Source organism: Biomphalaria glabrata, chromosome 14 (assembly GCF_947242115.1).
Source record: "Biomphalaria glabrata chromosome 14, xgBioGlab47.1, whole genome shotgun sequence".
NCBI lineage: Eukaryota > Metazoa > Mollusca > Gastropoda > Planorbidae > Biomphalaria > Biomphalaria glabrata.
This window is the reverse complement of record NC_074724.1, coordinates 616,464-640,065: the sequence shown is the minus strand read 5'-3', so window position 1 is coordinate 640,065 and position 23,602 is coordinate 616,464. Positions and strand designations below refer to the sequence as shown.

The 23,602-nt window shown below is 39.2% G+C and overlaps 1 protein-coding gene across 4 annotated transcripts; it reads right to left on the bottom strand.

Moving 5' to 3' along the window:
* Positions 1-458: 458 nt before the first annotated feature.
* On the bottom strand, positions 459-22,600 carry LOC106070886 (serine-rich adhesin for platelets-like). Of its 4 annotated transcripts, none has more exons than XM_056010126.1 (10): positions 22,494-22,600; positions 20,016-20,401; positions 18,846-18,939; positions 18,509-18,592; positions 17,546-17,673; positions 16,054-16,863; positions 14,934-15,539; positions 12,756-13,058; positions 11,959-12,264; positions 459-11,318 (listed from the first exon to the last, which is right to left on the bottom strand). In XM_056010126.1, the coding sequence occupies exons 2-10, from the start codon at positions 20,181-20,183 to the stop codon at positions 5,205-5,207; spliced, it is 8,613 nt and encodes a 2,870-aa protein (XP_055866101.1). In that variant the 5' UTR covers positions 20,184-20,401; positions 22,494-22,600; the 3' UTR covers positions 459-5,204. The 4 variants fall into 4 exon arrangements, with proteins under 4 accessions (XP_055866101.1, XP_055866100.1, XP_055866104.1 ...); XM_056010125.1 differs by having other exon boundaries at positions 22,391-22,569; XM_056010129.1 differs by having other exon boundaries at positions 17,546-17,670; positions 22,391-22,569.
* Positions 22,601-23,602: the final 1,002 nt, after the last annotated feature.

Genomic DNA, 23,602 nt, shown 5'->3' with positions numbered 1-23,602 from the left:
TAAACTGCAATGCCCCCCTCTCAAAAAATACCCCCCAGACTTCCACATTAAATACATTGATGATTTTTAATTATCAAAGGAAGGGAGAATTAGTACTAAGAATTGAAAAATAACTCAATAATGTCAACATATCCTTAACTGATACAAAAATCTAATGCCAACCATGAGACCTGGTCAGAATGACGTCACCCACATAGCTGCTCCCCCGCCCCCTCTACACACCTGATGTGTCTGAAGGAATAGCCAGGTGCTGATTCAGTTTGGGATCAGTGGCACCCCAGGGTGTAGCACAGAATGCTGCAGGACCTAAGGATGCTCCTGGTTTGTTAATGTTTGGGTAAAGCCAAAAGGCAGTAGAGGTTTGGAATTAAATTTGTATTCTCCTTCAGCCAAGGCTAACAAGCTCCATCTACCCAAAGATACAAAAATACTATTCCAATAAAACAACAACACTATGATTAGCATTAAGATGTAATTTAATGAGCACATATTTCATCAGTCAACTAGATAGAAAAAAAAACAAAAAAACATTTTCCCCCTTTTCAAAATCTCAATTCAGTTGTAAAGCCTGTAGTTCAAAAAAAATAAGCTCTAGGTAAGAAAGTGTCAATAAATAAATATTTGGTTCACAAACAAAATAAAACACAAGAGTATGAACACACTTTTACACACAGAAAAACCCAGCTCTTAACAACTCCATTGGAATCTTTCTATGAAGCACTTGATGAGCTTGAAGACCCCCCCATGTAAACCAAGCAGTCACAGCAAACCAAACAACATGGGTCACAAATAAGAGATAGATAGCACAACCTGAGCTCTTCAACACAGAAAAACCAGCTGGAATAAGCACTAGCAATGTCGACTCCACCCTTCCCTGTAAGCACTAACAATGTCAGCTCCACCCTTCCCTTTCTCTTCTAGCTACAGATTCTATTGGCTCTAGCTCTAAGAGCAAACAAATACTAAAAATAACCTATCATGTTAAAAATTTTAGCAAATATAAGAATCTTAAGTTTATGCATGTATCATATCTACAATTTAGCATTCTTAACAACCTTGACATCAAATTAGTGGCTTCACTTATATACACAGTATATTAACATAGTAACTAACAAGCTCGTCCCTACATGATATTTTTGTTCAGCTTCTGAAATAAATAACAATTTCATTATATACAGTCATTGTTTACTTTGTGGAAATCCTGGAAACAAAGTACAGAGAGCAGCCTACACCTTAATTTATTATTTAATTTGCTTAAAAAAACCTAGAGTTGATTGTAAAGCCAGACCAAATCCAAACATTGGTATCTCTCTAAATAGAAAAATTTGGAGAGACTTGTTCTGATTCAGAGCAAGCTGAAAGGTGGCCAGGTTAAACCAAGTCAGTAGCATAAAATATTTGATTTGAAGACTAAAAGGTCATTCTTATTTTATCAATGCTGAAGTTGCAAATGGTGCAGTAGATAAAAAAATATAAAAAACACCTTTTATCCAGCACTTAGTTTGGTTTTCAAAAAAAAAACAACACATAAGGTTGAAACCAGTTTGACAGCCTAAAAGTAGCCTACTCAAACTGAATAGCTGGACATAATATTGCATAAATAATGATGATCACTTGATGGTTAATGCAATTTTGGTTAAATTAATTTCTTACATATGAAGCTTTCTAAAGATCAATATTACTACCATTAAAATGTATTTAAACAATGTAACAATCTGGATCTATCAACTTTTTGAAGTACACTTGTCTTTATGCCACTAATAGAATTTACAAATAGCTAGGTTTACAATTGCACACACACACTCACACACAAAGCCATTAAACTACAACTTGTGAACTAAAAATGAACATTTCATATTGTTCATCCCAACAAGTTATAAAATGGACAACATTATTTTCAGGGCCACTGGTGACTTTAATTTTTGAACTCATTACAATGTATAATTTGTTTACATGTAACCTGCAGCTATTTATAGTGAGAAAATGATTCCAGTAAACTTGGGTTTTTTTTCCTCTTTATGTCTGGTCTGATTAAACCTAAATAACCTTACAATGAACATATGTTTTTCTGTGTATTTTCTCCTTCACTCATCTGAAACTTCCCTCTGGTTTTAATTTAAGACTTATAACAGATAAATATCTATGTACAATTGAACTATTACTACGAGGGGGGTCAAACATAATAGTTGAAACAAAGTGGTGTGAATATTATGCATAAAATAGAAGCCAAAAGACAGCCAAAACAAATGTACATCAATATTATACAATTAACTTGATCAACTTATGACATCTTGATGACAGCCAAATATGTACAAATACAGATTTTGGGTACCCCATTGAGCAATGGACCAGCTTGAATAAAAAAATTATAAATAGACGTGGTTTTTATTTTATTTAAAGTGTAAAATAAAAAATTTAATAATTTATTATAATATGTTGTTTAGGCCTGCCTATGGAGAAACAAAAATGGCTGTCATGAAAATGCTTGCCAGGATGCCAATACTCAGAATAAATAGCCGACATTTTAAAGAAGAGTTTTCAAAAAACGTTCTACCATTGTAACGGAAAGTGCTGTTCGACGGCAGACTAAAAAGGAAAAAAGGTTCTGATATCAGTCGTTTCATCACAACAACTCTTAAGTCTGAAAACAAAAGATATAGGCAAGTTCTGTAACCCTCCAGTCATCCGGGGACACTATGTTCAAAACACCGTGTAAACAGCTCCACACAACAAGAATTATCACGACTTAATATCAAAAGTAGGTCACACGCCGTGTCCAACTGGCCAATTTTCACACATCTTTTGCCGTCAAGTTACGCTAAAATTTAGGCTCGACAAATGATTGGAACAGAAAATGATACAAACCAAATTTTAGTTATAAACTGAACCACTACATGTTATTAGACATCTGAACTAAAAGAACACAGCAATGTTAATGTTACGGCAAAAGGCATTGGAATTGCAATGACATATATATACCTTATCAGACATGATGGTCTAGAATCATGAAACCAACTGAAAGAACCCAGGTCTAATCCTCTACATAAGCAGTTGAATTAAAGTAAAAACACACTTCTTCACTAGATGTATAACCAGATGGTCACCATGTTAGATACATTAGAACTTAAGAATGTCAAAGAAAGCAGTAGATTTTCAATCAAGTAAATAATACGCCTGATATTTATCTTAGAAAATCAATGATAAGAAAAATGTGTTTCTTCTTATATCTTATAAATACAGAAGTTGCTTCAAAAGAGAAGATAATTACCTCCTACACATTACATGTGTTCATTTAGTCATTGGTTTTCCTGGCTGAGATAGAATCTACACTATCTTGAAAAGTTCTTTATAAAATAATAATCTTGATTAAAAGTATTCATCAGTTTGTGAGTTCTTCACTTTAAAACTTCAAAAATCAGAAAAAATGCAGGCGTGGAAAAATTGTTATGTCTTGTACTCCGGGCACTAGCAATGCATGCTGGCATGAAGCAAGTAAAAATGACCACCTCAATATAAAACTGTCGTCAACAACCAAATAAAAAGCAAATTGTGTAAAAATAAAATAAACTGGAGGCAGAGTAGGGGAAGAACAATCACAACTTTAGTAAGAAGAATATATCATGAGGCCAGAAGATCTATAATATAGTACATCCGTCAATGCAATACAAGAAAATCAATGAACAATGAGCAGTGGAGACTAAGTTTCAAGCGATTGTTCCAAATATACTGATTATAATACATTCTAAAATGTACAAGTCTGTAAGGGTACGGGGGGTGGGGTGGGGGGGTACAAAAGGAACATTACAAGTTGATGAGCCTCCATCAGGCGTGATTATATCAGATGTGCTTCTACTTTGAGAGGGTTTCTAGAAATCATTACATCAGATAATTTTTATCTACATATATCCTGGTTCCTACGTAGCCAAAAAAAAAAAAATGAATGCCTAGAAGACACATCAGATCAAGATCAAGTCATACAGAATCAGTTTTTCAAAAGCACTAAATATTTAGCACTTTTAACATAAACATTATGAAACAATGGTGAAATTATCAAACACAATATATATATATGTAAAGTTATCCACATGATACAATGGTTATACTGTGTATGTCGAAAAACACTCAAAGACTATTCAATAGAAAAGGGAAGGGGGGGGGGGGGGGCTGATAATTTATTGGAAGTCATAAAATATTAAAGACGTGGACAAAACTTTTAACAAGTTGACACTGAATGTAACCAATGCCAGCTAAGTCAAATTGGGCCTTGGGGAGACGAATTTTGCAAAATGACTATTATATACACTCCAAAAAATATGGAACTGAATTCAGTAGCATGTACACTTTCTAAAAATTGTTGAGTTATTTGTTGAAAATTTATGTACACAAATTAAACAACAAAATGCTCCTAATAAGACATTATATATAATATAGGATATATATATATACCATTTTCATTAGAAGGTTTAAAATATGCAAAATGTATAATATAAGAGTGTACTATAATGTACATGTTGACAAATTACAAGTTATACCTTATAATATATATCGATGAAACAATGAGACCTATTCATCTATTGCCAACAATTGCTCTTGATGAGTTAGTACTATACAATGTAGAACTGAAACACTGAAGGTAGGGGGTTGAAGCCACAAAACAGGAACAGCATGGCACTTGTAGCTAGCAAACAGGTCAACACGCAAACGGGGGCGCAACAATTTACACTTTCATTGAGTCATCAACAGAAAACAGTCGCTACATGTCCCAAGAAGAAACCACACAACAAAAAAATGCAATCATAGGCAGAGAGATGCTTGATAAATTCTGGCATTCATAGTAGCAATTAAATCAATGCACTAAAAACAGTTGCTTTCACCAGACAGCAATAAATCCAAGAAAACAACCTATATACTGTTACATTTTTTTTTTTTAATTTATTCCACACGAACTAATTACTATGGGCTTGCATGTGTAAATTTTCACAAGAATAACAAATTCAAGACTCACTTTACATAATCCAACAACAATTGAAAATAAATTCGCAAGCTCAGTTGCATAATACGCAAAAACAATTCACAAAGTGCACACTTTTATAATCCATTGAAGGAAATATTCATAACGCTTAATCCATATGAACACAGAGATTACCACTCCTATATACAAAACAAAATGAACCGTGTCCAATTAAACAACAACACACCTGATGCTAATGAGCGTCGTGCATGGAGAAATTTATAGGCGGCAAGCCAGGAGTGTGAAAGGTGGGGGGTCCCATCGAGCTGTTGAACGGTTGACCCATGTGACCCCTGGAGTCGAAGCTGTGAGGGTAGAAAGCAGCCATAACATGTGACTGGGCTGAATGCGGCCTACTGTGGTATAAGGACGTCTGATGTGCTCCGTGCTGCAGGGAATGGTCCATGCTCTGATGTGGGCCACCTGGCAGTATAGGGTTAGAGTGGAGAAACTTATTTGAGGTAATGTTGTCTGTGGCACTGGCAGTTTCATTACCAAAGAGCCCAAAGGACATGTGTGGCGGCACGCCCATGGAGTGCGGCGATATGCCAGCCGCTGCATTGCTGTGGTTACTTGTCATGAAATTCATGCCAAAGCTGCCCGGCTGGAAGAAAGAGTTCTGGGCCCTTGTGTGAGAAAGGGGAAAGTGAGATGCCGCCATGTCTGCCGTTTTAGTGCCCGAGTTGGAGATGGGCCTCGGAGGGGCATTGAACATGCCACTTAAAAACGGAGTATCAGTCTGGTGCGGCCTAGCAGCCGGCGGTGACATGCTTTGAGCTAACGTCGGGAAGTTAAGGTAGTTGAACTCAAACATGTTCTGCGACATACTGGCATCCATGGCGTCTGAAGGGAAGCCAGTATGCTGAGAGGCAGTGTTTTTCTTTTTCGACGAAGAGGATGAAGAAGAAGTACTTTTTCTTTTCTGGGAATTATGGGAAGTACTACTACGATTGTGGGAAGAGGAGGAGGATGAAGAATTGTTCGAGGTGGAAGCACTGGTTTGCTGATGGTTAGAGTGATGCTGTGAAGGCTGAGCACGGCTTGACGTGGACGATGCAGGACTGTGTCCTTGATTGATGGTGGACCCCGTGGTGCCACTATTTGTATTCCTGTTGCTAGAGTTATTGCTACTGCTGGAACTGTTGGTCGAGCTGCTGCTAGTGGTGCCCCCTACTGAAGCACTAGAGGAAGACTTCTTGGGAACAGACTGTTTTCTTGGGGACTGTTGAGACTGCTGTTGATTCTGTTGTTGCTGTGTCTGCTGTTGTTGATTTTGCTGTTGCTGCGTCTGCTGCTGCTGCTGACTTGGCTGTTGTTGAGGCTGCTGTGTCTGCTGCTGTTGTGTCTGATGATGAGATGTAGTCTCCAGCCTGGCACAGTCTCTTGTGAAACTAGCATGTGCCCCATAACCTGATGGGATCTGAGAATGAGGGTGAGGGAATCCCATGGCAGGGTGGTGGGGAACAGTAGGGTAGTCATAGGGGGACCGCGAGGGCATGTCTCTGGTGTCGGGCAAATGCCGCAGCGGCATCGACGCCGATGCTGCAGTTGGAAAAGCCATGGGAAAGAAGCTGTTGTTATGGGCCGATGAGGACAGATGGGACATGGGGTCCATATGACTGGATGGCGGATGCTGAATGGTATTTGGGCGTTTCTGCTGCTGCTGATAGATAGATTCTGGTGTAGACTTTGAACCAGGGTACCGATTGCTACTGGTAGAAGAGTCCATTGCTTGCTTGGAATTACTACCGTAACTGGCACCCCCACTGCCAACATTGTTTGAGCCTTTGTTTGAGTTGCTGCCACTGCTGCTGGTTGGGGGTGTGCTATGGTTGTATGTAGGTGACTTCACTATAGGCGGAATGTCCAGCTTGGGCTGGTTGCCATATGTCATCAAACTAGATGGCCCCATGCCATAGGCAGTGGCCGCTGATCCACCACTCGACGGCCGGGAGGTGTTCGTGTGCTGGATCTCCATATTCCCAAGAGGATGCATAGCCAAGCTATGGTGCGTGCTTGACGACGACGAGGACGAAGCTGGGATACTCATTGGTGTCGGGGGAGGGAAAAAAGGGCTAAGGTATGAAGCATTATGAGACATGTGTCCCCCGGATGAGGGAATCGACGTTTGCATAGATGAAAGGGATCCCCTGTTAGTGTTGTTGCTACTGTTGGATGCGTTCAGGTTACCGCTGCAGGAGGAGGCTTGCGATGATGAAGGAGACAGCGAAAATGAAAACCCATTTGAATTGGGGGATGTGAGGGGCATGGATCCTGATGGGAGTATCGAGGAAGCAGTTGTTACGTTGGACCCCATGTTGGTGAAGTTAAAGCTTTCTGCGAGACGAGAGGAAGCGGCAGGATTGCTGTTGGGGTGTTCTATAATTTTATCCACAGAATATTGATTCTTTTGCTGCTGATTAGAAGTCTGTGGGAAGCTGTTGGTCTTCTGGGAGTTCATAAAGTTTGAGTTCTGTTGTTCTTGGGCACTGGATGGACTCATGTGTTTCAGCTTCATGCTGGAGCCACTGGGCGGTGAGGCAAAGTTAGCGCTGCACGGGGAGGTGTCAGGGAAGAGCTGCGAAAGGCTTTGAGCCTGCTGGGGAGGGTGCGATAGAGGAGGGACGGCGACTCTCTCCATGTGTGGGTTGGCTCCCATCTGTGAGCCCTGCTGCTTCTGACAAGAATGACCATGCTGAGCAGCAGGTGACATGCTGTGAACAGAACTGGCTGACCCTGGAGACGTGTGGAGCTTGGGGGACGGTAGTGGGGTGGTGGATGCTGAGGGCGGTCTTAAATTATGGGGGCTGCTTTGTGGAGGAAGGTGGGGCGGGTTTGGCCTTTGGGGCTGAGATTTCTGTTGAAGTTCTGGCATAGATGACATCACCATTCCAATGTCGCTGGATAAAGGCACGTGGGATAAAGGTTGTGTCTGGACTGGGGTAGGCCTCCTTTGCTTCTGGGCACAGCTCTCATTCTCTTCAGACTCCAACTCAGAGGTGATGGGTTTCAGAGGAATGATCTCTGACAGGGCATCCAGGGATGATGAGCTTAAAGATGGCATTGGAGACTCGGGTCGAGTGGAAGCAGTTGAAGTTGGGTCTAGATGGTGCAAGGCATTTGAAGACGAGTTCATGCAACTACTCTGACTACTGCTTGTCATGTTGGTGGATGACATAACAGGTGGTGGCAGAGGTGATGATGAGGACTGTGTGAGGGATAGAGATGGGCCAGGCGTGGAAGAGGCTATTGACATGTTGGCGGGTAAGGAGTTGGCAGGAGACTTGGGATCCATGGGAGGAGGTGTGTGCATACGAGACTGAGGCTGTTTGTTAGACGGAGAAAGAGACACCATCTCTTTATTATCCTGAGTGTCCAGCATTAACACTGGATCTGTGTGGTTGTGGTTCATGGGTGTGGCTGGGGTTCTCAGGGCAGGCAGATCCACATCAGATGGAGACAAGACACCATTCTGTAGATTTGTAGGGCTTGTGTTAAGCATCATTTTACTAGGACTGTGCTGGTTGAAAAAATCTGCTATGGTTTCTGCGGGCAGCCCAATAGAATTGTCATGATCATCATGCGCCTCGGAGAGCTTGGGAGAGCTCTGAAAGTCCATCACAGAAAAATCCATCAATGATTCTTCCAAGCTGGCATGGACGCTGCTCTCTGAGCTTTGAGTTACCTTCTTGGGCATGAAAGAGTTACTGTTGCTGGTGGCTGGGGAGAATGTTGAAGTCATTGTAGGTTTAGCAATTGGTGAAGAGTTGGATGTTGTCACCACAGTAAGAGGTGCTGGCATAGCCACCTGGGACTTGGACTGCAGCGCTGAAAAGGAAGGAGGAGATTTTGGCATTATAAGGGTAGAAGGGGAGGGCACAGGTGGAGCTCCTGCCATGGCAGGTATCACCGTTGATGTTGCCAGCGAATTCTCACTCGACGATTTGCTAGTAACCGCAGACACCTGCTGCGGCTGACGACTGTTACTCGCCTTGTTACTGTTTTTAGTTTCACTGCGTGTCATTATGATATTATTACCAATGGCACCGGGTAAGCTGTTAACTGTTTTAGTATCTGGCTTGATTGGAGTTTCTGGGACTGCAGTTTTAGCGCTCTTACTTTTTCTGTTTTTCTTCGTAGGAGATTTGGCTGCGGGTGTTGGCGGCTGCTGCAGGAAGCTTAGAGACAGGCCATTGTCCTCTTCGTCAACAAAGGCATAAATGTCAGATGATGCTGAAGAAACAGACGGAGGGCCACTATTCCCAAGCCCAAACATCAAGACATCACTATTGCCCATTGGTTTGGTGGCCTCCACTTTAGTGGGCTTTTTGGGCCTTTTATTGTCAGCTTTCTGACCTGGTGGTGCCATGGGTATCGGCTGGATGTCCCCCTTTCTCTTCTTTGCCGCATCACACTTGACGCTTCTGGAGTCTGGCTTATCTCCCCCCGTGTCTTCCTTACTAAGCGTGTTACAGGCGACAGTGTCTACCAAATTCGACTGACCCCCAAGTTGGAACCCATCCTCAGCATCTGACACTGCAGAATTGAAGATCTCAATTTTGTCCACCATGTCCATCAAACTGATCTGGCTGCCGTCTGTGTTCAGCAGTTTCGACTCAGACACAGAATGCAAAATCTGCTCCTTGACGGCATCGTTCTCATTCAAAACAGGGATGAGACTGTCTTCGTCAATAGAGCTGACTTGTTTAGACACGGTCGTCACACACGTCTTATCAAAGACCTCAGCTTCTCTAAGTTTTCTCTCTGCAAACTCTTCCCGTGCGACTCGCTCTCTTTCCTCCTTCTCCTGCCGAAGTTCCGCTTTTGTCTTCCTCTTCTTATTAGCTGCTTTCTTCTTCCCATCATTCTGCTGGATGGTCGGCACATCGGGCTCTATAGTTATTATTTGGGGCACGGGGGCTGGTGGTAGTATTGGGGTCGATGTTTTCCTGCTTCGACTTTTTGATTTTCCAGCTGGTTTGTCAGAACCAAGGGAAGCCTGGTTCATGGCCTCCATAAAAGTCAAGGTCTGTGTGGAGTCTTGAGCAAAAGGGGCTGCTGCTGATGCTTTAGCTGGGGCAGGAGCTATGGGGACATAGCTTTTGATTGCTGAAGAAGCACTGATGCTGGTTGATGAGATGGGCAGCGACAAGCTCGAAGCCACATCAAACACATTATTTGCACTTAAGTTGCCAGATCCTGAAGTAGAATAGGGACTTAATTTGTCCGGACTCAGCTTTAACTTGTTCTCAGCCGCAAAACGAGCAAACACATCCTCCGGACGAAATGAACCCCCCATAATATGCATTTCTGACGTTGTTGATGGATTGCTTATGGAAGCTGAGGAGGTCACCGGAGTGAAACTGAGTGGGCTTAACTGTTGGATGGTTGGCAAACCAGTTATAGGACTGCTGGTAATTTGTTTGTGTTGCTTCGACATCGTAGTTGACGACGTGATGTTAGGGGAGACCAGTGGCGTCGTCAGATCCCCATTGGATGGATGGAGATGCACAGACTGATGCTGGGAGCCGCCGAGGCCTAGGTCGTGTGTAAAGACAGAAGATGATGTGTTCACAGATAAAGCCGAACCCAGGCTCATGTTTGGGCTGAATGAGGAATGAGCGGGTGAAGTTGAGCTCATGCCGCTCATACAGTTTTCATCGATGATCAGTTGGACATTGTCGTCCTCTTCATCACGAGGAGAATGCTTCAAGTTGATCTGCAGCTCAGCTGAAGAACTGGAGAGATTCATGTTTGAGCCTGCAGAAATGTTCAAGTTGCTTTCGTTAGCACCGGAAGAGTTAACAGCATAGTCTCCGGCACCGGTTTCAGAGTCCATCAGTATACCAGCTGTGGCTGTGGCTTGAGCCAAGAGATCCGTCTTCATGAGCTGGTTCACAGCTTTTTCCTCCTGCTGTTGAGCCTGCTGGCGGCTCACTTTGGATGATTTTGTTTTACATGATTTATCAACACCAGAAGAGCTCTTCACCGTTTGCATGGGTGCCACCATGGCTGACGCTGTGGAGGCCACCAGCTGCTGCTGAGTAAAATGTTGTGTTATGTCAACCGCAGCTATGGGGGACACCCTGGACGCTGACGGAGATCGTTTCCTGTTCTGGGCTGACTTAGAACCCTGTGTCGCCAACGAGGAGGTGGCCATTTTTGAGGTGACAATTTTCTGACCATTCAGAATAAACTGCTGGGGCATTCCTGTGGTCAACATGGTTTGATAGCCACTGTTGATGGCCACAGTAGAACCAATAGTTGGACTGGCCTGTGATAATGCTGGGGCCAGAGGAGGCAATCCCTAAAATATCAGAAAGGAAAAGTTAGTAAGGCAATGATAATAATAACACCACAAATATTATCAAAATAACTGTACTATACTTCAATAAAATTAAAGACTAACTGAAATCAAATTCAATATCAAAGTATGAAATAAAAGTCATTAGATACATGCTAGACTCTTAGCTTGTCACTCTTGCATTACAAAAATTCAATTTCTTTCAACATTTAGTTAAGTACTCAGATGAATTTTGTGGTAAAAACATTGCATCTTGATTTAGGTTTAAAATGGCAGGAGTTGCATTAAGAAGTTGGTAATTAATATGTTACAGTGAACTCCAGTTGTTTAAGTGATTTACTTCATCTAGACTGAGTTTAAAATCTGGCAACAAACACAAAACACTTGGTCATTCATTAAGCCTTTTAAAAAATCACAGTCCAACGATAAGCACTGCAAGACTCTATGAGACTTGCTGATCTCCGTCTCGACAGATCTGGGAAACCAAAAATTCTCGACCTGTATGGTGGAATGTATGCATTACGCAATACAGCAGGGTTTCTGTCCAGGGCTTTTGCAAGAGAGGATTTGAGCCTCTCAAGCCCTCACTCAAATGGAGTTTTGATGAATGAATGAGAAAAAATATGTCAGAAAATCAACTTACTTTTGGTCCTTTAGTAGCTGCAGAGACCGACGGAGAACTGATGCACGCTGTGACTGAATTGGTCGTGACAGTGCTTGCTACCATACTAGAGGCTACAGCCAGGCCTCCGGCACCTCCTAACTGAAAGGGGGTACTGGATCCCATGGTTACATTGGTTCCAGCCGATGCCATCTGCAGAATGCCATGCTGGGTCGACAGGGCTGGCGAGTGCAGGGCACTGGCTCCTAAAAGTTGGGGTGCCATTTGAAAAGTAGTCACTGGCCCACTAATCAAAATAGGCGGCGCACTTGGGTTGTTGGGATCAAACTAGATACAGACATAAATAATCAGATGTTAATTATATGTAAATAATAAGTAAAAAGTAATGCCCTTTTTTTTTAATAAGGAAAAAAAAAGAGGCAAAGAGAAAATGAAAGAAATTATTTCACCGCACTCTCTAATGAGATTATTAAATCCTAAACATTTATTTTCTTAAATTTTTCTCTTTACCTTGAATACAGATCACAATTATATCACTCCATGTTTATAGTTAAATCTTTTTTTTTTTTCGTTTTATAAATAGTAAATTGAAAAATAACGGGGTTTGGCCCAATAAAATCATCAGTAGTAGTTCCCCCTTTCAGGCCTTGCAATATATGGTGCAAATGATCTAAAGCTCATCTGTTTCTGAGGCCGACAGTTAATGACAAAGTTATGTGGCCAGCACAATGACCAAGATAAAACAATTTGGGTAATTTATTAATTAATTATGTTTTACATAATTCGTGTAAGCCTACTCCTAGTAAGTTGCTTCCCACCTGAAGTATAGAGTTCCCTCCTAAAGACAGCTGCTGCTGTTGCTTCTGCGCTAGGGTGCTCAGTGGCGCGGTGGCGGTCGGCATGATCGTCTGTGGGTTGGTGGAGATGGGGATAAGAGACCCATCCACCATGACGTGAGTCGGACCCTGGGAGGCAGAGCCATCCCCGGGCTGCACTATCTTCAGCTCATTGCCCACCAGTTTCACCGTGGCCCCATTCAAGGTGTTGGCCATGTTGTTGACCATCATGTTGCTGAAAGGGTTGACCATCTGAAGGCCAGAGAGACCAGCCAAGTTTAGAACCTGAAAAGTAGACAAGAGATGTATGGATTAACAATGTTTATCACGCTCACATAGAAATGCTGCTGGTAAAGTCATTGGCAAAAACAAAACCCCATTTGGGCAGCTGTTTGAGACAAACATCCATTAAAAAGCTAAAGTTAGTAAAGAGATTCCAGAAATAAAAATCACCCTTTGGGTCAGGATTTTGTGATTTTACCATCACAAAAGAGAAATACAAGACACAAAAACTATTTTGTTCCCCTGGCAATCAAATCATTAAATAAGAACAATCTGATATAAACTTTGTCACATGTAAATTATGAGTGAGTCTGGTGTGAATGTACACTTTGGTTTCTTATAGTTATAATGTTTTGTTTTGTGTAATGCACAAATTGTATTACCTAATTTCCTTATGGATAATAAAGATTATCATTATTATTATTATTATTATTATAATTATATGATGGTGCTATCCTAAGTTGGAAGCAGTTTTATAATCTAAAATATATTTTCTGTGAAAGAAAAGGTCTGTCTAAACACTGAATGTGTAAAAGAAACAATTTCTTAAATATGATGTTGCCATTGGTGGTTTATCTACAAGATCTAGATCTATGATCTATGTAGTCCTAGTAGTCTGTTCTTGCTTTGCAACTTTCAGTTTGACTTTTGATTCTAGTGCTGCCAAAGTGCACAACAATTATATTATTAGCATGTAGTACTATTTATAAATCAAAGAATTTAGTGATGTTGAATATAATGTATTACATGAAGGTATGTAAGTAGTATTTTAATTCTATTCCTAACATAAAATAACTTTTATGTTGTTTATATATTAATATATAACTTTAAATAAAATTTAGACATAGATGGCTGGAAGAGAACCTAAACTGACCACTGGCAGACAATGGTTATGTCTGCACTGGATGTGGCAAAATGTGTAGATCATTGCTATAATTATGATGTCGCATTGACCTCCTCTTTAGACTTATTAATTATTATTAAAATGCAATAAATACAGGTTAGAAAACTCTAACCAATCGAACTGATTGTGTACAAAAGATTCAAGAATTGACTGTAGTATCAGCACTTTTGTTGCAAAAATTATCCAAAAAAAAAAAAAATCATATTTGATTCCGCTAAAAAAGAGTCACCAAGTTCGTGTTCTAATTCTGAAGAAGGCATGATGAGAGTATTGTAATATTTTAGAATGAAAGTTGAAAAAACAGCTACTAGCATCTAATCCAACAGAATAGGTGTCTATTGTAAACAGTGCATTCTACTGCTTTAAGAGCTATTGGGTTAAAGGGAAAAAAAGTTTAATAGGAAAAAGAAGAGAGAAAATTCTTTATGAAAACTTTATTAAATAAAATAATAAACTTAAATAATACCCCCCAAGACACTTGTCTCATTTAAAAAACAATTAACTTCTCAATATTTTGCAACAAAAATGTAGTTTTGTTAGTTTTCGCCCCAAAATAAAATTAAAATAAGTTGTTTTTTTTTAAAAAAAAGGAATATTGTCTTTTAAAGTTTCCTTTAAAAATGTATTTTTCAATTATATGCTTTAAATTTAATGTTAAAAGAAATTATTTTTCTATTTGGTGCACTCAAGTAAAAGGAAATGATTAAAACAATGCTTTTTTTACTTTTAAATAAAATACAAGTTAACACCAACAGTTTATTAAAATTCAAAAATGTCTTCTATTTAATTATGCTGATACATTCCATCCATCGGCATATCTAAATTACATCTTACACAAGGTTAATCAAGTTCCCCGCTTAGTCATTAGTTAATTTCTTCTAATGTAAACGAGATTAAAAAATGTCTAACTCTACTTACTAATTTTGAGCCAGTACTGACAAAATAAATAGTAAAAGTAAAGTGTACGTCTATACCTGGTTCTGTTGTGCCATAAACAGCGGGGCGCTCGGGATGATCTGATTGGACAAATGGTTGCCATGTCCGGCTTGAAGTATTGTGAACTGCTGATTAGATCCCTGGCCAGCCAACGACACAATGGGTGCCTGAGTCAAAAAGTTGGGCTGAGTCTGATGCTGAAGCGAGGGCTGCATTAGTGCTCCACTCCCCGCCGAGGTGTTCTGAAATCCAGAGAGGATGTTCCCGCCCGCCGAGGAGACGGAGACAAAATCTAGACCTGTCCCTGTGGCCGGCTGGATCTGGTTGAAGGAGGACTGAAGAGGGACAAGCTGACCCTGCTCATTTATAGTGTAGATCACCGACTGGTTTGGGTTGTTAGCGGTCATCTGGTTTGTGTTGATGGAGGCGGCGTGGCTGAAGCTCCCTTGGTTCAACAAACCGGCAGTGTTGATGCCCGAATGTTGGTGTTGCTGAAAGTTGGTGCCGGCGGCCAAAGGAAGCTGTTGGCACAGACTGCTGGCCTGGATGTTACTCTGGCAGTCAGACTCACCGTGTGGTCCGCAACTCAAACCCTGGTCACTTAAAGTCAAGACCTGGCCGTTGATATAAACCTGTTTACAGGCCTGAAGAAAAAAATAAATATTATTGACCTTTGAACGTATGAATCAAAGCATGAAAAAAATGCTTTACTACTGGTCTTTATCCGTTTCTATTAATGTACAAATACATTTCAAATGTTTCATCTAATTCAGGTTATTCTTTTGGTTTATATTATATTTCACACCAGTACTATCTTTTTGCAAAACAACTGCTATAGCCATTAAATAAAAACTTGACTTAAGATTAATTTGATCTTTGCTAACAAAAGAGTTGTTGGTTTCTAGTAATTAGTCACTTAATTCAACATTCTATTTCTGTTTCAATAAAAAAAATACATTGATATGAATGCCTATTAAGATAAAGTTTATGTGAAATATTTTTTTTAAAAACCTACATGACTTTTGTTATCACATAATAAAAACAATACCAGAAAAATCAATTTGGTAATAAAATGTTGAAAACAAGTAAGATTATTTTGGTTTATGCGTATAACAATTTAAAAAGCAACATTCTACATATCCTGTGTGCATAACTAACCTGCGTTGATGCTGCTCCCGTGTCTGTCAGTATTGACCCCTGCTGTTGGTGAAGATGGCCCAGAGACATGGAGGGCACTCCGACGGGCAATCCCATCATGCTGGACGTAGCCCCCACACCTTGGTTGTTGGACATGGTCAAGCCAGCCATGTGAGAGCTGGTGGCCACAGAGGCTAGAGTCTGCAAGGCGGATGTGGAACAGGAGCCATCCTGATGGAGGTTCATAATTCCCTGCTGCTGGTGGTGTAGCAGGGAGTAATCTGCCGTCTGCAGATTGCCCACCAAGCCAGTGGCTCCGGCAGTACTTCCGTTGACATTGCCGGTGCTTTGGTGTTGCTGCTGCTGGAGTCCCATCAGGTCAGCAGTGCTTATAATGTTGCCAGAAGACGTCGACAGTATGGAAGGTGATGTCAGTGACATTGAAGAGGTTGAATACACCAAATTACTCTGCCCACTGTCCACCCTGGCATTGCCAGACCCATAATCGTTGCCAATCAGATCCATATAGGACACAAGAGTAGATGAGGTTGGGTTAACCCTACTACTGGCAGTACTCCCTGCGACAGAGGATGTGCTGATGGACCTGTTTGTCTGCTGGTTACGCGTCTGCCCAAGAGATGGGCTTTTCACCGACAAGATGGTGGGGGCCACCGTCATGATGGAGATACCGGACGATGCAGCAGGAAGCACTATGGAGGTTGGTGGGAGGTTGTTGCTGTTATTGCTTCCACCTCCACTGCCATGGTGACCGTAGGTAGAGCTCACAAGGGGCAGTGAAGGATCCAAAGTATTAAACTCTGTATTCGCAGGCTGCAAAAGATCGTAAAAAAACAACTATTAGTTTCTGGATAATATAAAATCAAATGTTTTTATAGTTTATATACAATTGAACTTGATGGGTATGCTATTTCTCATTAATAATTACCACAGTTCAATTAATAGTTAAACTTTAAAACAGGATGAGTAATAAATAAGTAAGTTCAATTAATAGATTAACTCTAAGTTCAATAGATAACTAAGACAGAATCTGTGATAAATAATTAAGCTAAATTACATTTCTATTTCAATCGCACACAAATGATAATGAGATTTCAAATTACCTCAATAACTTGGCATTAATTTCTTAAAATTGATTCAAAACTATTTTTCTTATTAACCCCAGAAAGCTAAACAATTTTTAATGATTCTAATGCTTGGATCTTTACCAGAAAGAAGCTAGCTAGCCAGGAAGCTGAGCTAGCCAGGAAAACCAGTGACTTGGCAGAATTTAAGTCATTGGTTAATATGCATGACTAGGACGTAATCATCTTCTTTTTTGAAGTAACGTCTGTATTATATAAGATAAGAGAAGAAGTTTGATCAAACAAGCAGATGGAGGCAAACTTAGCACATCATTATTTGTAAGCCTGTACCCAAACTTAACCAGTCGGCAAGCCTGGATCGAAATCATGTCAGAATATTAACTTTCAACACCAAAGTCTAACAAAAATACCTGAATCTGTTCATGTCTTTCCTTTTCCAAAAGTTTGATTGTCTTTGGCCTGCCTTGTCTGCCCTCCGAGCTAGGAGTAGGATTGGTTTCATCGGTAGACTTGTTTTTGATAACTTTATCTAATGCTGCTGGGACAAACAAAATTCATTTTTAATTCCACTTGGAGCTCTATCACATAAAATGAGAATCTTATTTTGAGTCAGGTCTGAATAAACAAAAGCATTTATTTTAAAACAATGTCCAAATTAACTTAACTCCATTATTACATACAATCTAATAGATTTTTTTAACATATGGAATTATCACACAGCACAATACTTTTAAATAGGCTTGATCAATAGGATATCGGACTCACTTAAAACTATATCAATTAAGACTGTTCATCTAATTTAAAGAAAATATTAATTATAATGCATCATCAGGGTACATAGTAGAAATAGGAAATAGTATAGTCTGCTATCATCTAAAACCATAAGAATGGCTGGTGTTAAGAAATTATGACAGAATTATGTTATAAATTGAGCAACACAGACAAACGATGACATATTCCCTTCTACATAAATTAAACATTTCTAATTTAAGAGGAGATAGTTTTGCTGACTGCCTGATGTTTGGACTGATCCAGCAGCTGATTAGACTGGCATGGGATTAAAATGTTTTTCAGAATACATCACAACATTAACAAAGAAGGTAGTGGATACAGAAGATGAAAACAAGGATGGGTCAAAGCAGGTTATTTGTATTGCTCTCAGCTTACTACTTACTAAAAGAGTTATTCTATGTAAGCTACATTTTGTAAAATATAGAACGACAGAGTTGAAAGGATAAAGCAAAATTGTTTTGTTTTTCTTGATAACAAAACTAGAATTTGAAAATTAAAAAAGAAAAATAGAATGTGAGCTCATATAAATAAAATAAAATGAGTCAAGTGTACAGAATTTAACAGTTTTACTTTACACTGACCATAAGCTTTGACCGTTTCTTCCAGCTGTTTAATTTTTTCCTGTTGTGCAGCATGAATCTCTCGCAGTCTCTTCAACTCTTCCTCTGTAAAGATACAATTACTTCATCTAAAGAATAGGTTTAAACCACTGAACATCGTCATCATTAGAAAAACCAAAACACTTTTACCATTAAGGATAAGTGGCACTTGAGGTTAGAGAATTGTAAATACAAATGTATAAGACACAAAAATGTCTCAATCAATTTTAAACAGGTTTTGTTACAAATGAATGTCTTATATTTCAAAATAAAGTACATTAAAATCACTGATCAGGAGATAAAAATCTATGATACTTACGCTCTGCAACTGAGAAGTTCTTTTCGTAAGCTTGATTTTTTTCTTTTAAACTTTTAATGTAATCTTTGGCTTGCGAAACAATGGATAGGGTACTCTGAAATGTTATTAATACAATAGTCTATGATTTAGGTACCTAATTAAAAAAAAAAAAGAAGGAAAATTACAGTTTGGCTCATATTTAATTTAAATGCAAATTCATGGTATCTTAATAAACTGATGTTTTAAATGTTTCACATGTTCCTTCAGAATCAAAAACTTTACATTCTACATCTAACCTCCCGCAGGATGGTGGCCAGCTGGGTTTGAGCCCAGGACCTTAATTATGACAGTCCAGACAGCATATACAACACTACCAGGCAACCATCTTCTTCTGATCAACCAAGAAATTAACTAAAAGATATCCCATTGAGATTATATACATGATTAGAGCTAATTAATGAAGTCTTTTCAAATTAAAACAAAATGACATTGAAATACCAGAATGACATATAATTAATCATGTTTGTCTCTTTTCAGTTTGGTTTAACAAGGTTTAACAAGCAACATATGTATGTGAGACTTGGAAGTCATCTGCCTATATTGAGAAAAGACTAAATGTGGCTCAACAAAAATGGCTGAGAAGGATTTTGGGAGTTACACAGATCGGGTCTCAAACAAGGAAATCCTATGCCGAACCAGGAGTCAAACACTTAGTGAGGTTCTGACAGAGTGTCGCATGAGGTTTGCAGGACATGTTCTCTAACAAAATAAACTACAAGGAAAGCGCAAACAGGGATGTCCTTGTATAACTTGGCGCCACATTTTCATAGAGGACCTAACAGTGGACACCAGATGGGAGGAGGCTTCAGACATTGCCAGTGAAGACCGCTTGCTGCCCAATACGCCGAACGGTGCGGAAGGACCTTAGTCTAAGTAAGTCTAAATAAACAAGAAGTGGTGGAGGTTTACTCAATCCAGAAAACCACAACAAATTTAAATCTGTGAACATTGAAAAATATAGCAAAGAGAATTAAGTGTCTTTAGGACAGTTTGCAAACAAAAATATAAAATACTATGCAAAAGTCAAAACCCAAAAACTTTTACTAGAAAGATATGTACAATAAAGTGAACAAAAACCTGTATTTAAGATTTACATGTAAACAATAAATATATATCAGAACATGAACTCACTGGCTTGCGATCAACGTGATCTGCACTTGGTGGCAACTCTTTGGCAATTTCACCTATACACGTTTTGATTTTCTCCTTTCTCTGTTTCTCCTGGTCATTCTGAATGATTCGCTTGGCTTCGCTGCTCGGCTTTTTGGGCACCTCTTGGGTGTCTTTAGTAGCACTCATGGCTACATCAATTAGTGAGGACACTCTAGTAAATCCATCCTCAGGAATAGATAGTATGAAATCAATGGAGTCTTAGACACAAGCTACAAACACTGAAGGAATATCAAGTCACTTCTCTTGTCCTGCATGAAGAATGGAACACACATTGTTTTATTCGTGTCTAGTAGCACAAGTAAATCCACAGTACATAAAGTGAGAATCTTGATTCAGACGAATTTCTGAAAGGAAACAAAGTGCTGATTAAAATTTGTGATGAAAACTAAGTGGGTTCAAACTGCTTGGCTACCTAACATAGGACTCGAGTTCAAATCCCAACCCAAGCAGAGCTGTGTTTGCAGAGTCCCCACAAAAGGCAACACAGAAACATTCTCCCAGTTACTGCCTAACCCCACCGGTCCACAAAAGAGATTGGACTATAGTGTTATAAGCATGAAAGATGAGCTGCTTAAAAGCAATTTTAAAAAAAAGGGGGACATCAAGGTCATTTTACTTTGGAGCCTGCATTGCAAACTCTTCTTATTCAATGTTTTCAGTTGTTTATTTTAGTTTTGTGATCAAGCAAATAATGCAGATTCCTCTTTATTTTTAAGAAATTTTAAATAAGGATCAAGGCTGTAGTTATAACTATCTAGATTTGAAGTGACACTGTTTCATTTGTATGTTAACACGTGTAGTAAATATTTACAGGTCAACGTCATTGTTATCAATAGCAGCCTTGTTACACATATAAAAAAAAATGAATATAATGTAATATCATACTCAAGTTAAAAAATATAATACTGAAATTCATTGTCTAGAAATAGAAATTAATAAATATGTTCATTCCCTAAAGTCTATGACACTTTATCAACTAATGCATGGAATGGCTTGCCTGAGTCAGCCAAGAAAACCAATGACTTGGCGGAATTTAAGCCATTGGTTAACATAGACGACTAGATGCATGACGCGTAGGATGTCATCATCTTCTTTTTAGAAGTAACGTCTGTATTTTATAAGAAGATAATACTTCTTCACGTCATGTGATTTTTAACACACTACTATACAACGGTAACTGTTCTCTATCATGTCAATATCTGTATTACTACTGCTACTCTCCAGTGTCTAGACTAGATTGTTTAAATCTTGATAAGAACTCAGGAAACTTTCCTTAATTTTTCACTAACAATCACTTGTCACTTGATCTAGATATCAGCTATAGTTAATATATTTTTATATAATTACTATGTCGACTAATAATATAGACCTACAGCTAGAGTCATACAGTCTAATAATTTTAAAATATTGAGATCTAGATGTATTTATTTTTATATATTTTCACCTTTGGCTTTGGATATAGAATCAATATAGATCTAGATAAATCTTTTAGTAACTAGGACTAGATCTAGTTACTAGTTCAACTAATCATCAAAATGGCTCTTTAAATTATAGAAGTCTAAGTTACTCTAACTCTAGTATAGTTATACCTTGTGATAGTGTTACTATTAGTACACTGTTAGTCAATATTTATAATTTATTATTTAAGCCAATTTCAATTAAGGTAGTTTATTAAAGCTAAGGCTTTAAGGCAAGGGCTAAAAAGTAAAAGGTATGGACTTATTACTTATGCCACTATGATAAACCAAGATAGATTATTATATTTATATGAGATAATCTTGGAATCTAATCTAAAACTTACATTAGTACAGAATTAGCAGGAGTCCTGATAATCCTGAACATCTTAATCATTCAAATGATCTATGATCTAGTCTAGGCTAGATCTAGTCAATCTAGAATAGATTATCTACCACTACACCTCAAGTGAAGTGAAATGACCCTAGCCCATATAGGCATATTTGTAACATTATCGATAACAGGCATTACTGAAACCCTTAGTAAAGCTATTATGGCATCATTTTTTTTCCCTCTATCCTCTGACAGGCTCTGATTGGTAGGAAGTTAAGGTATCGAATTACAAGTTAGATTTGATTGTAGATTACGTACATTTCTAACCAAACAATAACACTGGCAAACATTTCCATGAAATATAGACTCTACAAACTAGACCTAAATCTAAAAATAACGGTTGTTGATGACCTAATTTGAACAAATGCAGCTAAAAAACGATTCGACGATAGGATATCACAGGATTAGCGAAGACACTGACTAAAGTCACAGAGATGCAATCCAAAAATCCCATTTCCAATAACGACGAAATGATTATTACTCACAAATTTATCAAGTCCTTTAACTATCAATATCGTTTTAGGAACAAACATCCATGGAATAACACAACTAAACGCATCTTAATAATTAAAATGACGCATTTCTGACCATTAAATCAAGTTGTGTCGTTCTACATTTTTGTTGTTGTTCAGGCTTGACATCCGTTCGCCATTTTGATTCATTTAATGATTACGGCCTCGTTTTGGCGCGTCAGGGGATTCCTTTTTTCTATGACTTTAGGGAATCCCAGTGAAGCGTGAGATTCATCGAGGTTCTTGAACGACTAGACCACGGCCGGCCTAATACATAGGTAAACTAGGCAACTGCCTATAATAGGGTCTCCAATTGGTGGGGGTCTCACACAGTTTAGTTTGAGAACAAATTGCGAAACTTGGATTAGATCTCAAAACATAGATGATAGTAGGCTGCTAATAGTAGGCTAATCCTAGAAATAGTATGGCAATTGACTCTAATCTCTATGTTTACGGCGAAAAGAAAATCTAAACCGACTACCGGTGCACAAAGGTTATGCTAGCGTTGGATATGGATTATATGGATATGTAGATCCCAACTGGGGCTGCGTTACCCTGCCTAGCCACAAGAAATAGCCTACTGCATTCCTCATTAATCTTCGGACTTGAAGACAAGCCTTATTATTATGAGCCTATGTTTACTACCAGTAACTAGTCTAACTCTGTTTCTACGATACATTAATCTCAGTTATTATCGATTTGTTTATTTGTAAAATGTTTTACATGTTTCGGATGTTCCTTCAGAGTTGAAGATAATTTACTTCCTAGTCCAAACCTCCCGCAGGACGACGGTGGATGGAAGCGAGAAGGTTATGAACCCGGGACCATCGAGAAGTCCGAACGACAGTCCAGAGTCATACCGCACGACCAGGCAAGTTTTAAATAAATTGGGCAATGTTCACTGTTTCTTTCTTTTTTTTAATTTTATTTCATTTAGGCCTTTTAGGGCCACCTAATTCACTTCGTTTAGGGAGGTCCTGACTTGACACTGAATATCTAGATCTTATTTCAGCTCATTATGCTATACCTACATGACCAGCTTGGTAAGAGGACTGGTCGTGTAGGCCCAGGGCTGCGGCTGCCTATTGTGCGATGTGTGCATTGCACCGTGATTGCATGCAGGCGGCCGAAGTTAGGGGGCGGCCAAATCATTACTCCAAGGTTGTTGTTTTTTTCTAATTTTTA

Coding starts and splice junctions, on each gene's coding strand:
- LOC106070886 (XM_056010126.1), bottom strand. CDS start 20,183: ATGAGTGCTACTAAAGACACCCAAGAGGTGCCCAAAAAGCCGAGCAGC. Junction 18,940..20,015: donor ATCACGTTGATCGCAAGCCA/GTGAGTTCATGT, acceptor ATAACATTTCAG/AGTACCCTATCCATTGTTTC. Junction 15,540..16,053: donor CGGGAGCAGCATCAACGCAG/GTTAGTTATGCA, acceptor TTTTTTCTTCAG/GCCTGTAAACAGGTTTATAT.